This window comes from Berghia stephanieae, chromosome 2 (genome assembly GCF_034508935.2).
Source record: "Berghia stephanieae isolate SIO BIC M18660-M18661 chromosome 2, UCSD_Bste_1.3, whole genome shotgun sequence".
Taxonomy (NCBI): Eukaryota; Metazoa; Mollusca; class Gastropoda; order Nudibranchia; family Aeolidiidae; genus Berghia; species Berghia stephanieae.
Window position 1 is genome coordinate 128,188,916 of NC_088361.1, and position 20,636 is coordinate 128,209,551.

At 38.1% G+C, this 20,636-nt stretch overlaps 1 protein-coding gene across 3 annotated transcripts; it reads right to left on the minus strand.

Annotated features, from left to right (window-relative positions):
• Positions 1–3,886: 3,886 nt before the first annotated feature.
• On the minus strand, positions 3,887–19,088 carry LOC144966581 (cytochrome P450 2D28-like). Of its 3 annotated transcripts, none has more exons than XM_078903265.1 (11): positions 18,340–19,088; positions 15,508–15,884; positions 14,796–14,947; positions 13,167–13,279; positions 10,832–10,999; positions 10,115–10,233; positions 9,236–9,357; positions 8,375–8,490; positions 7,042–7,169; positions 5,253–5,449; positions 3,887–4,134 (listed from the first exon to the last, which is right to left on the minus strand). In XM_078903265.1, the coding sequence occupies exons 2-11, from the start codon at positions 15,711–15,713 to the stop codon at positions 3,956–3,958; spliced, it is 1,500 nt and encodes a 499-aa protein (XP_078759391.1). In that variant the 5' UTR covers positions 15,714–15,884; positions 18,340–19,088; the 3' UTR covers positions 3,887–3,955. The 3 variants fall into 3 exon arrangements, with proteins under 3 accessions (XP_078759391.1, XP_078759390.1, XP_078759392.1); XM_078903264.1 differs by having other exon boundaries at positions 18,160–19,088; XM_078903266.1 differs by lacking the exon at positions 15,508–15,884 and having other exon boundaries at positions 18,060–19,088.
• Positions 19,089–20,636: the final 1,548 nt, after the last annotated feature.

The window sequence follows — 20,636 nt, forward strand, 5'->3', positions numbered from 1 at the left end:
CTGCAAGATAAGAAATGTAAAGTGCGAATAGTGTTGGTCCCAGTATTGATCCATGAGATATTCCAAATTTGAATGACTTAAAAAAAAAGAACTTTTTTATTTTAGCTCTCACTTAGCGCTCTGTGTTATAATCCTCAATCCAGCGAAGGTAATCGTCCGGTAATCTCATAATCGATTCTAGGTCACGTACAAGAATTGTTTTATGGTCTGTTGAAATGACTCAAGTCGAAGAACAAGAGTTTTTGCCAATGAATGAGCTGACTATATCGTTATAAACTCTGAAGGTCCGTTTCTATGGTGTGCGCATTGCAGTATGCTGACTGACAGGAAACGTCCATGGTGTCGTTAAGATTGGTTTGAAGTTTACGTGTGACGACATTTAAAAAAGTATTTTCGATAAAAAGCTAAGGATCGAGGGAGTCTGTAAATGAATTTCTTTGAAATGTTTAGGCGCCGTGTCACTTGTAAGTGACTCGTTGAAAATTGTGACGACTTGTTTTAGTAACTCTACTACTGTTCATTTTTTAAATAGCTAAGTTGGCATTGGATCGAGATCACATATTTTTGTTACTGATTTTTCAATGATCTTATGTATTTTTTGTAGGATGTTGATGTGGAGCTTGATAGCATGGCCTCTGGTAAGTTGCTTGATATTAAGTGGTTGGTTCTGATTTCAGGACAAGGAATTTCATATGTATTTGATTTTATCCGTGAAGTATTGTCCAAATTCACCGACGAAAATATTTGTACGATGGTCATTTATCTCGGATTGGAAGGTTGCAAGTTTATTTCATTAGTCGTCTACTTTACTTTCTTATTTACAGAGCACGTCTTTGGTCACAAAAGTCGAGGATTTCGACTCAAAGTTGGCGGGTTGTTTTTTTGTTCTGTTTTTTTTTTGTTTTTTGTTTTTTTTTTGTTGAAGGGGGGGGGGGGGGGGAGGGGTCCTTTGTCGACCAAGCATCTCTTCTAGTTCAGCGCCGAAAAAAAGCAAAATACTTGTTATCAAATGCCACCGCACCGCTCAGATCTTCATAAGTGAAGGACAACTAGAAGAGATCAACACCTTCAAATAGATCATGGACGCTACCCTTACTAAAGATGGTAACTCAACGTCAGGAATAAGAATAGAAATGGTAATTTCACCAACGTCTAAACCCAACAATGTTGCACTTGCTCATCTTTTTCCATTATACAACACACACTTTAGTGCATCTGATCCAGGTGATCCACAGACCCACCCTCCACAATGCATATTTTGCACACACACACACACACACACACTCACACACACAAACACAAACGCACACAAACGCACACAAACGCACACAAACACACACAAACACACACAAACACACACAAACACACACACACACACACAATATGTTTTTCTCTGTCATTTAATTTGTTCTATTTATGCCAAATATAGAGCGATCTTCCCCCACATGGATTATATCGAAGAAGAAAACGAAGAAGAAAAAGGAGAAGGAGAAGACGAGGAAGTGGTCGTTGTTATTGTTGTTGATGTTGGAGGTGGTTGAGGAAGAGAAGGAGGAGGAAGAGGAGAAAGAAGAAGAGGAAGGAGATGAGGAGGAGACATTTCAACAAAAACAAAACTGCAGAAAGTAGAAGAACATCAACATCCATTTTCACAACAAAGACATTATTAATTATACTCGTCTGTTATGGGGGGTAGAAGAGATAGCAATGCTGGAGACCAAATAAGAATCCACCGGACAAGGGTCTGCAAATGTTTCTCTATCCTCAGAGAAATTCTGCCAACCACTCTTTATACGTCAAGGAGGTACAGGTAATAATCTTAAGCAATGAGGACATAATATAGTTGTGGTGCAACGATGTAACCGCCCAAATCTAGCAGGCTCATGATCGTCTACTGCCTCTGATCACTTTCTTTGACAACGCTTTCAAGCACATGATATAATTTTAAAATTGCACTATACATGTGTGATATATTATTATTAATATTTTCATTATTTTAGATAAGATGGTAGTAATCCGTTTTTGCGTTGGGTTAAGGGAGTTATTTCTAAAGCCAAAGTCTTGACCATAAGCCTTAAAATAAAATCCAAAATGCCAAGATTTATTCACACAGTTTCATTTATTGTATCAATTAAATTCCACATGAATTCAAAATCAAATATCAAGGTCATAAATTATTTTATTATAAGTCCGTAAAATAATGTCCCGATTTTGGCTGTGACGCTTTTCTAAATAAGAAAAATATGTCTAAGTAAATATATCTATTCTTTAAAAAATAGGGTTTGGAGTTAACATTGTTCCTCCATACAATCAAAGTTAAATTTTTGCCAAAGAGCACAGAATTGGATTCAATAGTCTGATGTCACGTCTATCAGCAACGGCGGCCATCGTGGTTATAAACAAAGAAAATCAGTATTTTTTATTCTTCATGCTGGCTAGAACTTTTCACATGTCTTGTGATCAGAATGTGTAAAAGTCAAAACATGATCAGATTTATTATGTTTTTTTCCCCTCTGGTTACGCTTTTATGCTCGTCGGAGAAATATTTCATAAGGGCGTCCGCCATTGTTCCGATAGAGCCAGTTACTAAGTTACCATGCGTCATTACGATGGAAGTGACGTTACGACTGTTGAAGCGTATTAACAATTTTATAGTTTTCAATGATTGATAAACGAGTAACCTGCAAACCTTAAAAAAAAAAATTAAGGGTATCACGATCACACGTTAACTCAAATGATTATTTAAGTTATCTACTAGGCCATAATGATCTGTCCTTAATTTGACCTTGGCCTTGGTAATTGCCTAGCCAGAGCAGTTCGATCGGCCATTTACCGGTTTATAGAGATTGTCTTTTACCAATGAAGTGGCGGATTGGTTTTTATCCGCAAAAGTAACGTGCACAATGTATTCGTTTAGCTTGAGCAGATGATTTTAGGTTTGTGAAACAATTCCTCACCGATTTTAATAATGTAGGGAATACATCAATATGGGTAACCTCATTTCATTTTATCAGTCCAATCGGAAAAAATACATTTGTCAACAACCCCCCCCCCCCCCCAAAAAAAAAAAAAACAAACAAAAAAAACAAAAACAAAAACAACAACAAACAAACAAACAAACAAAAAAACAAAAAACAAAACACGGTTTAGGTCATGGTTGAACTTATTTTATTTTATCTATCCAATCGGAAGCAATTTGTCAACAGACTTTCGTTTCATCGATTGTCGTCTGCTAAACATGATTTGACATTGTAGTCGATTCGACAATGTCAGATAAGTGTATTGCATCTTAATCAATATTTTTTTTCCATTTGTATTTAGATTTGATAGACTGATATTGCATAAATATATTACAAGATTACATTAGAATTCTGACGGCCCACCGACTATCTATCTGCCACTCACTAAACATTGAAGCTCAGCGCATTTTAGCTTTAAGTTCACTTTCCCCCACTTTTCTTTCACTCAAGTTATGTAAGAATTATTAATTTGATCTATGGCCATTGGCAAGCCAGATTATCTTGCGCGCACCTACCGACTTTATTATTTTGATCGTTGATGGCTCAAAAGATTCGTCTCGACTTATGTTAATTTCCACAATACAGTAGTATCATAATTCAATTAGATGAGTTCTTCGTAAAAACCTTTATTTTTATTTTGCAGGTTCTCCTCCCCAACCCCCTCCCCCCCTCTCTCTCTCTCTCTCTCTCTCTCTCTCTCTCTCTCTCTCTCTCTCTCTCTCTCTCTCTCTCTCTCTATCTATCTATCTATCTATCTCTGTCTCTGTGTGTGTGTGTGTTTATGTGCGTCTATATATATATATATATATATATATATATATATATATATATATATATATATATATATCACATAAACAAGTCATATTTCAAGAAAAAAACATAAAAACTAACATATCAGCAATCAATGAGATTTATATGAAATCAGATAATCCCTACTAATGTCTTGGAACGAATCGAATTTTATACGGCTTGGGTGAACATGTTATGCCAAAGATGGGATTTAGAGAAGGCAGATTGTCAGGGTCCTCTGGCAGGAGTTGAAATTGTATAATACCAGTGGTGAACAGAAACAATTCCAACTTGGCAAGAGCCTCTCCAACGCAGTTGCGTCGACCTAAGATGATAAAATGAACATATTCATTGTTATGGCGGGGGGGGGGGGGGGGGGGGTTGAAGTTGTCGAGTGGTTGAGGCATTGAATTGTGACCTGGAAGGTCCAGGGTTCGAGCCCGCTTTAGGAACTTTCGTACTTTTCCTTGGGCAAGATAATTACCCCCAATTTGCTCACTTGGTCAACATGGGTGATTCCTGTTGACATCAGACATCTTGTTTGATGAATTATCTATAAATTCATTCGTGGAATGCCTAGGCGACGATATTTCATGATGTCGTGGCGGAATGACATAATTATGTAACTTAATAATTCATTGTTATAATTTGAAAGCGAATTAGTGATGTTCTGTCATACTCTTGACAACGTTGTGACGTATCACCTCAATATGGTGTATAATGCCGAGGTGAATCAAATGCATACATGATGGGGTGACTTTCAAAATATGATAAGTCACCTTTTCATCAGTCAGAGAAATAAATCTCTCTCTCTCTCTCTCTCTCTCTCTCTCTCTCTCTCTCTCTCTCTCCCTCTCTCTCTCTCTCTCTCTCTCTCTCTCTCTCTCTCTCTCTCTCTCTCTATATATATATATATATATATATATATATATATATATATATATATATATCAATCGGTATTTGAAGAATAGTTTTCTGGCCAATTTGAATAAAAAGTGTTTTGTCATATTACCGCAGTGTAGGTGATTCTAGATAAATCGCTGTCCACGAGGGTATAATATTTGTCTTATTCGATGACATTGATTTGTATTAGTTGTGATGCTATGTTGGTTGTGGTGGTGACTATGCTTGCAGCCTGGATCATGCTTTTGATAATGATAAAGATAATGATAATGACAACGACTGCATCGGAAGCGGTGACAATAATGATGATATTGTTATAAATGATGATGGCGATGATGGTGATGATGATGATGATGATGATGATGATGATGATGATGATGATGATGATGATGATGATGATGATGATGGTGGTGGTGGTGGTGGTGGTGGTAGTGGTGGTGGTGGTGGTGGTGGTGGTGGTGGTGGTGGTGATGGTGGTGGTGGTGGTGATGGTGGTGGTGGTGGTGGTAATTTAATCTAAAAGCAATGTGAATCACCTACCTATCGAAAATGGTATGAAATACTCTGGCACGACAAGATTCCCTTCATCATCAAGAAAGCGTTGAGGTCTGAAAACCATTGGATCTCCCCAATTCTTTTCGTCATGGAGGATGGCATATAGATGTGGCAAGATAATGGTGCCCGCTGGGATAGTGTAGCCTCTTAAGTTTGTCGTTTTGGGACACAGGTGGGGTAAGCTGATAATGGAGGTAAGGAGGAGTTTCTAAATAATATGACATTAATTATCGCAAGCTGCAGGCCTTGGGGGCGGGCGGGGAGGGGGGGGTGGAGGGGGCGTCCCAATAGCTCAGTTGGAAGAGCACTCGCTTCACACGGATTGCGGGTGAGGTAGAGATATGTTTCTGACCCCCTCCCCCACTTTGGTCCACCCAGCAGTGATTGGGCAGCTGGGGGAATGTACTTTGCGTGAGACTAGCGTATTATCTAAAGGGTAACAAGCAATAGCTATTGTCCTTTTCCATCTATAGAAACTCCGGCAGACCTGCTGTAATAATTTGGTACATTTGAGCAGTTACACATTTTCGTTAGTCAAAAATGCTGGAACGAGAAAAAAAGCCCCCCCGCCCCCCAATAGATCATTAATACATCTACTTAATGACCGAATTATTAGCAAAGAAACAAAAACACAACAATATTTAAAGAGATCTATTGGAAATTGATTGAGCGCTTTGAGAACCTCCGTATGTATTCACTTGGATTTGCGACCTTAATTCTAACGAAGAAAAGACAAACCACAGAAGGACAATCGAAAATCCGAATTAAATACGCCTGGCAATCGTCAAATATAATCAATCAGTGCAAACAAATGAGGATGTTAGATTGTTGTTGTTAGGGGGTTTACGGCGCTTGCAACATTTTTAGGTAATTTCAGCGCCGGTAAAAAAGGGAGATGATAGGGGGGGGGGGGGGGGGGGGGGTGGTAGATCTGAAGAAAAGCACAAGATATGACGTAAGACAAAAGGGAATGATTCAACACGCTCTATCAATTTGCCTATTTTGACATTGGTTTATTTTTTTTTTAAACCTCTATCCCAACACAAGCAAAAATCTCGCTATGGATACACTTAAATGTTTACAAAGTGCAATATGTGTATTCAAAACTAAAAACGATAATAGTACAGAGAAACGATTTACAAGGAAAAAATATGATCTCTCAAAAGAGGATATACTTTATTCGACTGCCTTTCCCTCAGCTAATGATCCCCGCCAAGACGACGAAACAAAGCCGAGCAATGTCAATCCAATACAAAGTCGAGAACAACATAAAAAGGCTGTAGAGGGCTATAGAAAACCTCTTTGCCCTCCAAAGAGGCGAAGGACCTGCTCCACAAATGAGGATGGGAAAATCATCGGCAATCCATCTAGGTTGAGAGTCAAGGGAAAATAGGGCAGAGAAGTCTTGACGTCACACTCTACTCTCCCAATCCCAAACTTCGTTGAAATGTGTATGTAACCAATCCTTCGGAGGACAAATAATGAATAGGTTACAAATTAAATCATAAGGTGGCATAACTATTTTAGTTGCAGGATGTATAGCAGCTTAGGGAGATTCTTAGGATTACAGGACGTAAAAGAGTGACGATGGATGATCTTTTTGACGACCAGCAAATAAGATACCATCACTCTGAAACATAAAGATCTATTACACAAGGTATGTACCCATTTCTCCATAAGAGTGGCTCTACACTTCCAATGAGCTTGGAACCTGTTATTTTTAAAATCACACTTTTGTTCTCTACTTCGATTTCGACTAGACCTTACTCCTTACCCAAGAGGTGCAATATTGGCAAGCCTTTGAGTCTCCATGAGGTAGGCATTGACGTATTTCAATCTTGGTCTATCCTCAACATTTGGAAGTCTTTCTGTCCCAAGTGTCTCTTTCATTTCTTCGTAGAGCTGGAATCAAGATGGAATGGATAATGTTGACAAAAGACGAGCTTATAGCTCTATTTTATTATAGCAACAAATAAATGAGTCATTGAGCACACGAAAAAAGAATACATCTTCTTCTTCTTTTTCGTCTTCTTCTTCTTCTTTTTCGTCTTCTTCTTCTTTTTTTATAATCATCATCATCATAAATTTCATCATCATCATCATCATCATCATCATCATCATCATCATCATCATCATCATCATCGTCATCGTCATCGTCATCGTCATCATCATCATCATCATCATCATCATCATCACCACAAAGTCACCGCTATCATCAATAATGATGATGATTATAATGATGATGATGACGACGACGATAATGAAAACACTAAGAATCTTCTTCCTTTTCCTCTTTGTCTTCTTCTCTACCTCTTTATTTACTGTTTAATAATCAGTGTTCACTGTTTACCCTCTCCTCTCACTCGTCCTATTCCCCTCCTTTCTTGCTTATTCAAACAGACTGACGAACTGAACTAAACCGAGTTGGAACATCGCTGTTGTACAGATGAATAGTAGAGCGCGGATATTACCCAGGTGAGATAAAAAGAGAAAGAAAGAAAGAAAGAGAGAGAGAGAGAGAGAGAGAGAGAGAGAGAGAGAGAGAGAGAGAGAGAGAGAGAGAGAGAGAGAGAGAGAGAGAGAGAGAGATTTAATCAAACATTATTTGAATTAAACGTTTTCTGGCGAGATGTGACCCACCCTCTCAAAACCATATTATACCGTCAGGGTCATTTAGACCTTGGAAATTGAATTTATAATCAACAATGATATGAAACTTGTTTTATCGAGGTGAAATAATATAAATTCTTAATATTATGTGATAATCCTAAAGTTCTTATTACTGATCAACCCAAAGGACCACAGACCTTACGTTGTATGTCAGGATAGTGGATGGCGTACAACATGACCCACATACCTTACGTTGTATGTCAGGATAGTGGATGGCGTACAACATGACCCACATACCTTACGTTGTATGTCAGGATAGTGGATGGCGTACAACATGACCCACAGACCTTACGTTGTATGTCAGGATAGTGGATGGCGTACAACATGACCCACATACCTTACGTTGTATGTCAGGATAGTGGATGGCGTACAACATGACCCACATACCTTACGTTGTATGTCAGGATAGTGGATGGCGTACAACATGACCCACATACCTTACGTTGTATGTCAGGATAGTGGATGGCGTACAACATGACCCACATCAGAGTAGTACTTGTCGTCTCAGACCCAGCTTGGAAAAGATTGCTAACGACCATGGTTAGATTTTGATCTAAAATATCGATAAAGCAAAATGATTAGACGTCTACATAATATAAGTAACTGAATCAAAGCAATAACTTCCCTTTGAAGATATCGATCGACATTTACTTATTTACAGGTCTGATAATCCAAATTGTTTAAGGCTCATCATTGTTGTAATACAGTAGAAATAATTTCAAACCAACGGAACATATTGTCCATTACAACAATGTTAAATCAAGCCCATAATTAAGTTGGACTATCAGATCTGCACGTAGACCAATCAAGCCTCACTCTTTTGTAACATAAGCAAAAATAGATTATTTCTTTTATTTCACCACGTTTGGATTTTATATAATAAAATGAATTGTCCAGTTTTCAGCTCTGCTTTTCGTATATTCTTTACTGCGCCTGGACAATGGTGATGATGATGATGATGATGATGATGATGATGATGATGATGATGATGATGATGATGATGATGATGATGATGATGACGATGATGATGATGATATTATCAAACTCCCTTGACCAAAACAATATTATTATTGTTCTTCTTTGTTTTTAACCGTGCTTATTTTATCCCCATGAGCCTTTCGTCAACCAATCAACTCATAATTCTAGAGTTACTAGCTTATCCTGATTTCTGACTTGTGAAAGAACTGTTGATGCTGTTCAAACGTAAAGAACGTTTCACCCGCTTAAGTACATCAATGCGATTTAAGCAAGAACAACTACCAGATTCCAACAGCCAATATCATTTAAACTAAACTTACTGTTGAGAGTCGTTTCCTGACTTGATTCTTTTCTCAATTTTTCTTCAGTAAGATAGGAATGTATGAAGTTTTCCCCGGTGCTTCCCTCGTGAGTTTCTCGTAGTTTATTTATATAATTCGAGCTGGGTGAAAATAAACATAAAATATTACGTGACAAGTTGCTTCCAAGCGTATAATCTGGGGGTGGACATGGTTTTTCAGCTTAACCCATAAAAAAATAACCCCGTTGAAGAGGGCGAGTTTCATTACCTAAACAACAAAATACTTAAACTTCCTAATTCTGATCAACAATTTGACTTTAAAATCAATTTTCCTTTATCGAGTTCATTCCGACATAGAACCGGATTTACTCGGTGTGTCACACAAACAAGAGAAGAAAAACAACAAAAGAGAAGGAAAACAAAATAAATCCAAACACCAACAACAATCGCAAACTTTAATTAAAGTTTAAGTATAATCAAATGACGGTGAGGTTACTTTGAATAATCTAGTTCAAAATTGTCTAGACAAAAATTAATTAAAAGCCAGAAAATTCAAATAAACAACAGTTATTGTCATGAAGAAAGAAACAATAAAAGAAAAACAAACAAACAACAAAAAAACAGACCCCCCCCCCACAAAAAAAACAAACAAACAAACAAACCCAAAACAACATAAAAAGCTTTTGAATATTCTACTCTAGATATCTAGATAGATCTAGATATCTACACTAGATCTTCATGTCCTTTCTATTCTCTTATACGAAACTTACACGAGTGAAAGGGAGACCAACCAACGGCGTCATTGGAAAGTGATTGTGAAAAAAAGTAACAGAATGCAGAAAGACGTTAAAATAGCACTGGAAGAAGGGATAGGACTGGAAATAGGAAAACTTCTTACCAGAACTTTGTCAATAGTTCTTCATTATTAAGCAAGGCTTTAGCATTGAATAGGTCTCCTGGTAGGTATTTCAGCCAAGGGAATACTCGGAGAATTGATGTCCCCTGCATGTTTTTAACCTGTTGGTAAATAGAGGGTAAAGAAGTCGTGACGTCACACCTTCTACTCTTCCGGTTCCAAAATCATTGGAGGTGTGTATGTAATCATTCCTTCGGAGAATTAATAATGAATAGGTTACACGTTGAATCATTAGGTGGTATAACTATTTTAGTCTCATGATGTATTTATAAACAGATTATTAGGATTATGGGACGTAAACGAGAGAGGAAGAATGATTTTTAATGAAAACCAGCAAGCATTTAGTCTAGCTCTGAAAACAGAAAATCAACTACACAAGGTATGTAACCAGTCATCCGAAAGAGTGGTTTTACACTTCCAGTGAGATTAGAACCAGGTTTTTTGACGGTTTCCCTATTGTAATTAAGTTTATTTAAAAAATATATATCAAACGTATCCTCCTCTTCCTCCTCCTCCTTCTCTTTGTACTCCTCCTCCTCCCCCTCCTCCTCCTCATCATCATCATCATCAGCAGCAGCAGCAGCATAAGCAGCAGCCGAATCATCATCATCATCATCATCATCATCATCATCATCATCATCATCATCATCATCATCATCATCGTCATCGACATCTTCAAATTATCATTTGACTCATTACCTGTTGATCTAGAGCCTCAAAAAATGTTATAAGTTGTGGGTCATCAAGCTCCAGCCTATTCCCGGTGAGGACTGCACCGATAACGTTAGAAACGCAGGCATTGGTCAATGGACGGGCGTCTAAAGGCTCGCCCTTCGTCTTAGTGAGATATTCCAGGTATGCCTTCACCTTTGTTGAACAAAATAATGACGATGTTGACGACAATGGTGATGATGAAGATGATGACGACGATGATTATGATGATGATGATGACGATGATGATGATGATGATGATGATGATGATGATGATGATGATGATGATGATGATGATGATGATGATGATGATCATGATGATCATGATGATTATGATGATGATAATGATGATAAAGATGATGATGATGACGACGACGATAATTATTTTTTAAATTACAGAAACAAAAACAAAAATAATCTACGTTTTTACCTTAGCCTCCTCAACCTACTTATCTCTCAGCACCAGGGGACCTGGACATATTCCGTCCATTTCATCCGATCTTTGACTACAGTCCCGGCCCTCTACCAGGAGTGCCATCCAATTTCATCCTCTCATTTTCCCCCATCATGCCATGTTGTTTTGAGCCTTCCTTTCCCTCTTTCCCCCCTCTGGAGTCGACCCTAATGCCACTGCACAATCGTACTTCCCCCCTCTCCTCAAGACATCCCCAATCCAGTTTCATCTTTTCCTTCACACTAAAACACTAACTTTCTCTGTCTCTGCCAATTCCAAAATTCTCTCAATGCTGACATGCTGTTGTTATCTTATTCACAATATTCTACTCAAGCATTTAATTTGGAAGGCTTCCAGTTCCCTTTCTACTTCTATTGTTAGTTTCCACATCTCATCGCCACATAGGAGACAAACGATTTTTTGTTGTTTTTTATTTTTGTTTTTGTTTGTTAAAAATCAGTTTCACAGTTAAATTTAGGGTATTGCTTAATACTCAGTGGTAACAGTGCGTGCAACCATTGATGTTCTGAACATAAGGCGCAGAATGATAGCCAAAATCCATTGGACATGGTGGGATCTCTTCAATGTTTCTCTTTTGTGGAACCAGTATAGGTGGAGCAGTAACAGTTGTATTAAATCTGAGCAGTTAAACGAAATATTATTATTATTATTATTATTATTATTATTATTATTAGTAGTAGTAGTAGTAGTAGTAGTAGTAGTAGTAGTAGTAGTAGTAGTAGTAGTAGTAGTAGAAGTAGTAGAAGTAGTAGAAGTAATAGCAGAAGCAGCAGTTGCAGCAGCAGCAGTAGTAGTAGTAGTAGTAGTAGTAGTAGTAGTAGTAGTAGTAGTAGTAGTAGTAGTGGTGGTGGTGGTGGTGGTGGTGGTGGTGAAGGTGGTGGTGGTGTTGGCATGATTATTATGATATTCGTATAACCATATAGATTATTTTAGCAGCACTCATTGAATTGATCAAGAAACAACCTAAATAGATGTAGTTAGGTTACTAATCAAAGGTTTATCGTTCTCGTGGTTTGGAATAACGGTTAATAGTAACATTCTCTGTATTCACTTTGAATTTTTGATGTAATCTGATATTGGAACGAAAAATATTCATTGTAAGTCGACAGCTTGCATGCAAAATGACTCTTCTATTGTGATTGGTTGGGAAATATAATATCTTCAACATATGTCTGAAACAATTTATGCGGCTATGTGGTCTAGTGGTATGACACTCGCTTTCGGATCGGAAGGTCCTGAGTTCGAGCCTCGCTCCGCGCATAGTTGAGTCATTGGAGAAGGCTCTTTACTCCCATTCTCTCACCGTACTCAGGTGTAAAATTAGTACCTGGCCTTTAACAGCGTTGTCTCTGTCCAAAAAAAATGTCATATCGCGTAACAGGCGTCATGTCTCGTCCTAGATGTAAATGTTGTTGTTGGTAGGGACCCCTTGTAAAGCGCTTTGAGCACGTTCAGTAGATATTGCGCCAAATAAAAGCTCAATTTTTTATGGTAACCTAAAAGATCGGTGATAACGATCATTTTTTAACGATAACTCAATAAAGAACCTCACTAGCAAAGGGACATAAATCAATGTGCAAGTACAGTCCAAAATTTGTTCCAATTCTTTGTCCTCCCAGCCGTGATTGGGTAGCTGGGTCAGTTAGATCAGTCGAAGAGTACTTTGCTACAGACTTGCGTCCTATATAAAGGATAGCTAGAAATGGTAACCGTCCACTTAACACATAGAGACAAGGGATAAAACTTCGGCCCTCACTCACGACCCATTTGACTCTGAAGGACTGCCCCCCCCCCCCCCCACACACACACACACACAATCGAATACATGTAAACGTATGATGTACTGACCTCACGGTTGACCTTTTCCCCCATTACATTCTTGCCCATCCCTAACTTCTTCAAAATGGAAATAGCGACACCCCGTTGTTCCTTCCAAACAGGTCCAGATGTATCTATTAGTCCTGTAAATAAACCAGATTAGGGAAACCGGTAATAGTATTTAAATAAATCATAATTATCAATTTCGTGTTAGAATACCGTCGCTGATAATCATATAAAAAACGTCGAACAAAAAAAACTAAACAATTTTTAAAATCATTAGTCGAATCACACCGAAAATGAACTCTAAGTGAACCATGTAGTATTCTTATACTGTTAAAAGTTTCGCTCGGATGCTTAGCTGCCCATCTTCCAAAGCTAAATCTGGTCACATGATTAGTGAGTCATCTACATAATATACGGTACACGATTGATTATACAAATGTGTCCTGGAAAGTCTTGTCGCGGCTCTTGTAAAACTATAATATATATGAATTTGACAAAGGTATCAAAACAAAGATTCGTTTAAGTCCTTTCCGTTTATCATTTCAAATTCTGCAGTCACAACTCCCATCCAAACAGAACCGCCAACGATGTACCAGTTATTGAATCTCATCGAAGAGGAATTAACGTGGCAAACTTCTTCATCATCGTGTCACCTCCGCCTGCACCTCGTCATCTCTGCCAAAATTTGCCCCCTTGAGACTCATTAAGTCTTAAGAAAAGGAAATAGTCACTTGGAGCTCAATCAGAACTGTAAGGGGATGTTTTACAACTTCAAGACAACGTACTCTTTCAATGTCAGCATTATTCATATCCGACGGGCACCCAGGATTTCTCGAACGATATACCCATCTCTTCCCTATGAAATTCAAGGCGTTTGTTAAATGTCTGATTGTTTTATCTGGCGATTAGCTCGATTAAGTTCGTAAATTTTGTTGTTGATTTACTGCGGTTGATGCACTTTGTGGACGGGCACTGTGAGCCTATGTTGATGGAGACATCATCAGTTCTAGACAGAACTTAACCAACCTATGAACTGTTTTAATACCAACAATAACAATCACCATAAACACATTGCAGCCGTTTATGAATGTTTACGCGTGCACAAATCTCTTTGCAGTCAGGATCTCAGACACGGCACGCTGTTTATTGCACACTTTTTTGTGAGATTTCTTCGACCGACATGTTTAAGTAGGGGTTCTTTTAAATCAGATACATAAAATCAAGAAATAGCAGCTAAACAAAATTTGGTAATTTAATAGAATAATAAATGACGCATATTTGGATGTAGAGACTGGTGAGTTCAATACAATCGGAGATATTCACTAGGCGTCAAGATTTTTCAATCCAGCCTAGTAATTTAATCCGACCCACACAAATTTGATAAAAAAGCACTTTTTGATAAATCAACCGCCACCACCCGCATCCCCACCACCACCACTACCACCACCACCACAACCACGGCCACCACCACCACCACCACCATCATCATCATCATCATCATCATCATCATCATCATCATCATCATCATCATCAACAACAACAATAACATCAACAACAACAACAGCAGCAGTAGCAGCAGCACTACAACCACAATCACCATAACCAGCAATAAATAGACATTGCGGGGAGTCTAGTAGTATAGTAACAACTTACCACCTGCAAATCTCTCGTCTGTGTCAACAAATCGATGAGGTCTGTCCGAGAAATAATCGCCATTTTTGATAAACGCCTCTTTTAAAAGTTGATAGCTGCTGAGGACGACGGCAAGTTTAGGGCCCATGTAAATGCTATATATGTCACCAGTCCTGAAAATAATTAACCAGTTGATTGACCTATTAAAACATGGGATTTATGACACAGGCTCAAACCTGCTAAAATAAACACAACTGGTGGTTAACAATAAATGAAGTTGGCTTTACACTACACTTTCATTTTGGTTTTATACTATCTGTTGGGTGATTAGTTCTCATTGGATTCTGTCAATCAAAAATTAAACGTCACACATTATGGTTATGGGTGTTGATATGATTGATCAGGCATATGGAGGAGGTGAGTATTTTACTTAAACGCAAACCATCTTTGTTTATATCTGTGTTGATGGCGATGATGACAATGACAACAACGATGGCGATAATGACGATAAAGAAGAAGAACAAGATGATAATGATGAAGATGAAGATGAAGAAGAAGAAGAAGAAGAAGAAGAAGAAGAAGAAGAAGAAGAAGAAGAAGAAGAAGAAGAAGATGATGATGATGATGATGATGATGATGATGATGATGATGATGATGATGATGATGATGATGATGATGATGATGATGATGATGATGATTACGATGACGGTAAATCACTATCATCTGTACTTACGTCTTTCGCCATTCCTTCAACAACCCTAGTGTGTCTTTGCCAAGCATGGGAAGGTGTCCAAGAACAGGATAGGGCTTGACTGGGAATTGTGGAATGTTCCTAGGAGGCCGGTTCTTATCCCAGATTACGTACACAGTGAGTATAAACACGCCCACATACAGCAATGGGCTAACGCTGATGATGGATGGTAACATATGCTCCAGCATTGTATTAATTTATAGTTTACGTTCGGCTCCGGAGATTTTGAACATGAAATTTAAATGTTGCAATTTAATATTATGGAAATAAACGAACAAGCCATTTACTATTATTCAATCAACTCCTTTTTGAGATTCTAACTTGAAAACGGAGTCTTATGCTTTTTGCCACTAAGAATCCTAAATTAAAGGTGAACACAAAATAAATTAATTGGCTTTGCAATTACACAATGGGGTCCTGATAGCTCCGAGGGTCCCGATAGCTCAGTTGGTAGAGCCCACACTTCACACGCAAAGGGACCGGGATCGATCCCAGGTGGAGTCGAGATTTTTATTTCTGACCCTCCCCCCCCCCCCCAACCCCCCAATCTGTCCATACAGCAGTGATTGGGTAGTTGGGTCTGTTAGATCTGACGGAAGGTATTTTGCAATTGACCAGCGGCCTATCATAAGGGAAGCAAACAATTGTTATGTCCGTTTCGCGCTGTAGAAACTCCAACGTCTGTCCAGCCCCATGGACCTTATGACTCTGAAAGCAATTTCACAACATTACACAATATTTTTTTTCCAACAAATTCCTATGTCGTGCTCCATCGGATCATATTGGTATTATGTCGAGGTGTTTAAAGACTAAAATAAGTGAAACGGACATAGCAAGTACTTTTTATTGAGGAGCGTGGCATTTTTAATATGCGAATTTCTTATTTCTCTGATAATTCTAACTTGAAATCTACTATTCGGCATCTGGTTTAAGGTAAATATCTAAAAGAAAGTGAATGAAATAGTGCCGGACAACGTAGAGAGAAAAATACAAGAAAAAAAAACCTTCCCAAATAATCGGCCTCCTTTGACTGATTTTTTTTGGATGATTTATTCTTGTATTTGTCTTTCTGATGTGTCTGGCAATTGTTTCATATGCGTGTTGTCAGATTCCTATCCTAACGTTAAAATGGTTTACACTCACATAATACCTGTCTGATTCGATGGGTCAATTATGAAATAGTATACATATAACTCTGGCCCAAGACCGTGACCAATGGAAACAATTAACAACATGGATGGAGAGAGCAGCAAAACTAATCGACCATGACTGAATCACACAATTCTCAGCAAGCGTCATTCAGACTGCGAAGCTTATTACAGTCCACTCCGGATAATCGCAACTCGGTTAATTGCAACTTTCCGTTAATCTCAACATTTCCCAAGAAACGGAATTGATTCTTTATAAAAGTCACTGGTTAATTGCAACGAACTTCGGTTAATCGCAACAAATTTCGACCTCAAAAGGAGGCAAATTCATGGAATCAATCAAACAAAATCTCATGATCAGATTTCATCATGTGAAATCATGACATGTTGAAGAATCGAGAGATTTAATACTTCATTAGTGTGTCACCACATTATTAGAGACAAAAGAGGGCAGGGCCTTGCAGTTAGGTTTGGGCGGTCATCTGTGACCATTAGACACGAGGCGAGTGGCTGTGCGTGGTTTAGACAACAGGTAGACGATGACAGGAGAGACTGAGCGATGATATCTTTTGTTTAGTGATTTTGTTTAGTGCATTGTGGCCAACGGGTTTGGTGAGAGCTTATTGTCTCTCATCACGGCTAATCTCTTGGACTCTTACAAATGATGAGAACAAAATGTGAAAGTAAATCCAATCTTAAGATGTCGGCTTGCTTCAAATCTGATTTTGCTTGTCAAAATCTATACAGGGCTGTCATACTTTTTTAAAATTCCAATCAAATTGCTCAGTCTGTGAGGACTCAGAACAATGTTTACAACTGATTGGATTTACCATATTTGTGTAAAATGTTGCAATAGTGGGCAGGAAACTCAACTTCGGATAATTGCAACTTCGGTTAATCGCAACATTTTCGCTGATCCCAAGGTGTTGCGATTATCCGGAGTGGACTGTACTACTAACTATAAATATAACACATCACACTGTACGAAGTTGTATCTAAATTTGGGAACCCTTCCTAACCACGACCCTTATCTAAGGAGTTGCTAACCTTGAATTGAAATTTGATTTATTCAATGAAGGAAACAAATTTACCTCGGGCGACGTGCACGTATTTGAATGCCTGATAACCGAACGCAATTATGGGCTTGTTTTAAAGTTGTAATAGAGCATGTTTTACGTTGGTTTGAGAGTCATTTCATTACAACAATGAGCCCATATAATTTTGGTTATCAGACATGCGAATAAGAACACGCTGACCTCGGGCGTTACAACCTTAACAAAATACAGACTGATTTTGTCGTACTCTGAAAATAAAAACACGTTTTAAAAGTTTTGGATAGGAAACTCGTTTTTAAAAAAAATATCATTGAAATAAAATGACTCTCACCTTGTTAAAAACTCTCAAACCTGGGACTTCTTAAACGTTTTTTTTTTTATAGTACGGTAGAATTGTATAGTCAAAATGTGCTTCAATTCAATGTAAGTACCTGCGTAGTGAGGTGTGGTGGTACGGTAGGACTCCTCTAAATTTTGGACAATTTGAATCTGGTCACAAAACTGAATAATGTTATAAAGGAAATAAGAAAAGAATACAAGTCCAATGGTATGAAAAGCGATTTGCGATGACTACACACTAAACTGGTAATAAATATAATATTATAACCCACACGAGTGTGTAGAATGTGTTGGAATGCTGCAAGATCAGTCCCGTAAGAAGTGAGTCGGCCGTGATATTGTATCCTCATTTCAGTTCTAAACTACTAATCAGAACAGTAATAATGAACAATGTTGACATTCACTAACTGTGACTCATCTCTTCTAAACGGCAATATGTCGGGGTGATTTATAGAATTTAATTTGTAGCCAGGTCAATGAGAGGTGGGTTAAGATTCCATACTACATTGGTGAGAATGAAAATAGTTTCCAATGTGTGGGCAGAGTTTCCAATGTGTAGACAAAGTTTCCAATGTGTAGACAAAGTTTCCAATGTGTAGGCAACGTTTCCAATATATGGGCAAAGTTTCCAATGTGTGGGCAAAGTTAGTTTCCAATGTGTGTGCAACGTTTCCAATGTGTGGGCAACGTTTCCAATGTGTGGGCAAAGTAAAATTTCATAATTCTGATCATTTCAATTGAAAAAAACCCCAACTTTTCCTCATCTGGTTTGAGAGTATTTTCATCACAACAATGAGCCCATAATAAATTTGATTATCAGACCTGCGAATAGAGATTGATTTTGCCTCTACATAATACATATTTGAGTCGGTGGGTCGCACATTGCCTTTCGTAGCAAAAATAAAAATAATAAAAAGCCTCCTCCTTGCGAAAAGCTTCCTGAGATGTTTTCATACATTTCCTGCACGTGAATCACCCGTAATATGAACAATAAAAATGGGATCTAGTCACTCACTAAAGTCAATTTATACAACGTTTCATTCCGTAATAATAATAATAATAATAATAATAATAATAATAATAATAATAATAATAATAATAATAATAATATGTCAAATTTGAATCTAACGATTGGAAAGCATTAGAAATATTTACTTCCAGGCCGGTCATATTTATATATTATGATAAAATAGGTCAACATAAATAGATAACACACATGAGTCAGATCATGAGTCGGGTGGTCAGCTGTAGATTAACTGGAAAGGTGGACAAGTGGGACATGAGGGTAATAACCTGAAAGCAATAAATCGTGTGTACGGTAAATGATTTAACTTTGCACTTTCTAGTTAAAGTGATTAAGCATATGTAATGTAAGCAGTTTATTGTCTGGTTAAGAATTTTAATACTGGCACGCTCATTTCATTCATTTAAAAGACATACAGCGATTTCAAAATCTTGAAGACATCCTATTTTTGAAGGGACTAATGGCTTTCCATACATCAGTTTCACTCGATTGTTATGATATTTTTGTTAACAAGGACAAGAAAAAGAATGAACGACTGACCTAGTTTCTTGGAAATTGATTTTTCCAATTGATGGTTCCTCCGTGACCTCTTGTTGTTATGCCTTTCAAACTTTTAAGATGGATGCATTTTTAAACTATCACTGTATAGTATGAGTCCAGGTTATTCAACCAACATACAAATCTGGAAACTGGTTGTTCCAATTGATGGTTCCTCCGTGACCTCTTGTTGCTACGCCTGTCAATCCATTAACATACAGGGGGAACAATTATAGTCTCAACTTGTCAAATGAAAGCCATGAGCACTTCAACCGCAACCTATGTGTCTGCCAGCGATGATTGAAAACAAGAAGCTGACAAACGATTATTTCTGCATGCCAAAGATTGCATCCAGCAAGGGATTTACGATCATTTTCATAAGAACAACGAATACTGATGTGGTTGTGCTAGCCATTCACTTTGCTGAGAAGCTAAAATCTGGAGAGCTTTGGATTTATTTGACTCAGGAAATCATTATGTCAGAAGTAGCAGTCAGACTTCCAGCAGACAACGTTGAGGCACTGCTGATCTCACATGCTTAAACAGGATGAGATACTGAGATACACCTTATCGCCCATAGAGGAGACATGCCTTGAATTGATTCGTTATGGATGCAAGAAAGGCTGCAAGACATGATGCAAGTGTGCAAGCGCCCTCCTTCCCTGCACAGCTCTTTGCCACTGTAGAGGAGGCTACAATCAAGAATAACGCCCACACCTGAGTTTAATGAGCATAAAATGAAATAAAGTCTCCCTTATGTAACGCTTTAGGCTTCCCCAGTCTTTTAGGCCCACATCCCGTTTCTAGAGGTCACTTCAGGTGTAGATCACATCGCTTCTTGTGGCTCTAAAGCCTCTCTTATTAGTCACACAAGTTATGAGAAAATCGGACGATTCCCCTGTCTATCGTGCCCACTTCCGGTTCCTGAATGTCACTTCCGGTTTTGAGTTTATCACTCTTGGTGCTTCTAAAGCCGTTCTTAAGTGTAACTCAATGTTTTATTCAAGT

Excerpts from the sequence above, each read along its gene's own strand:
- LOC144966581 (XM_078903265.1), bottom strand. The coding sequence starts at position 15,713 with ATGCTGGAGCATATGTTACCATCCATCATCAGCGTTAGCCCATTGCTG. Across the intron at positions 14,948-15,507 it reads TTGAAGGAATGGCGAAAGAC|GACTGGTGACATATATAGCA; the intron begins GTAAGTACAGAT and ends AATTATTTTCAG. Across the intron at positions 10,234-10,831 it reads TTGAGGCTCTAGATCAACAG|GTTAAAAACATGCAGGGGAC; the intron begins GTAATGAGTCAA and ends ATTTACCAACAG.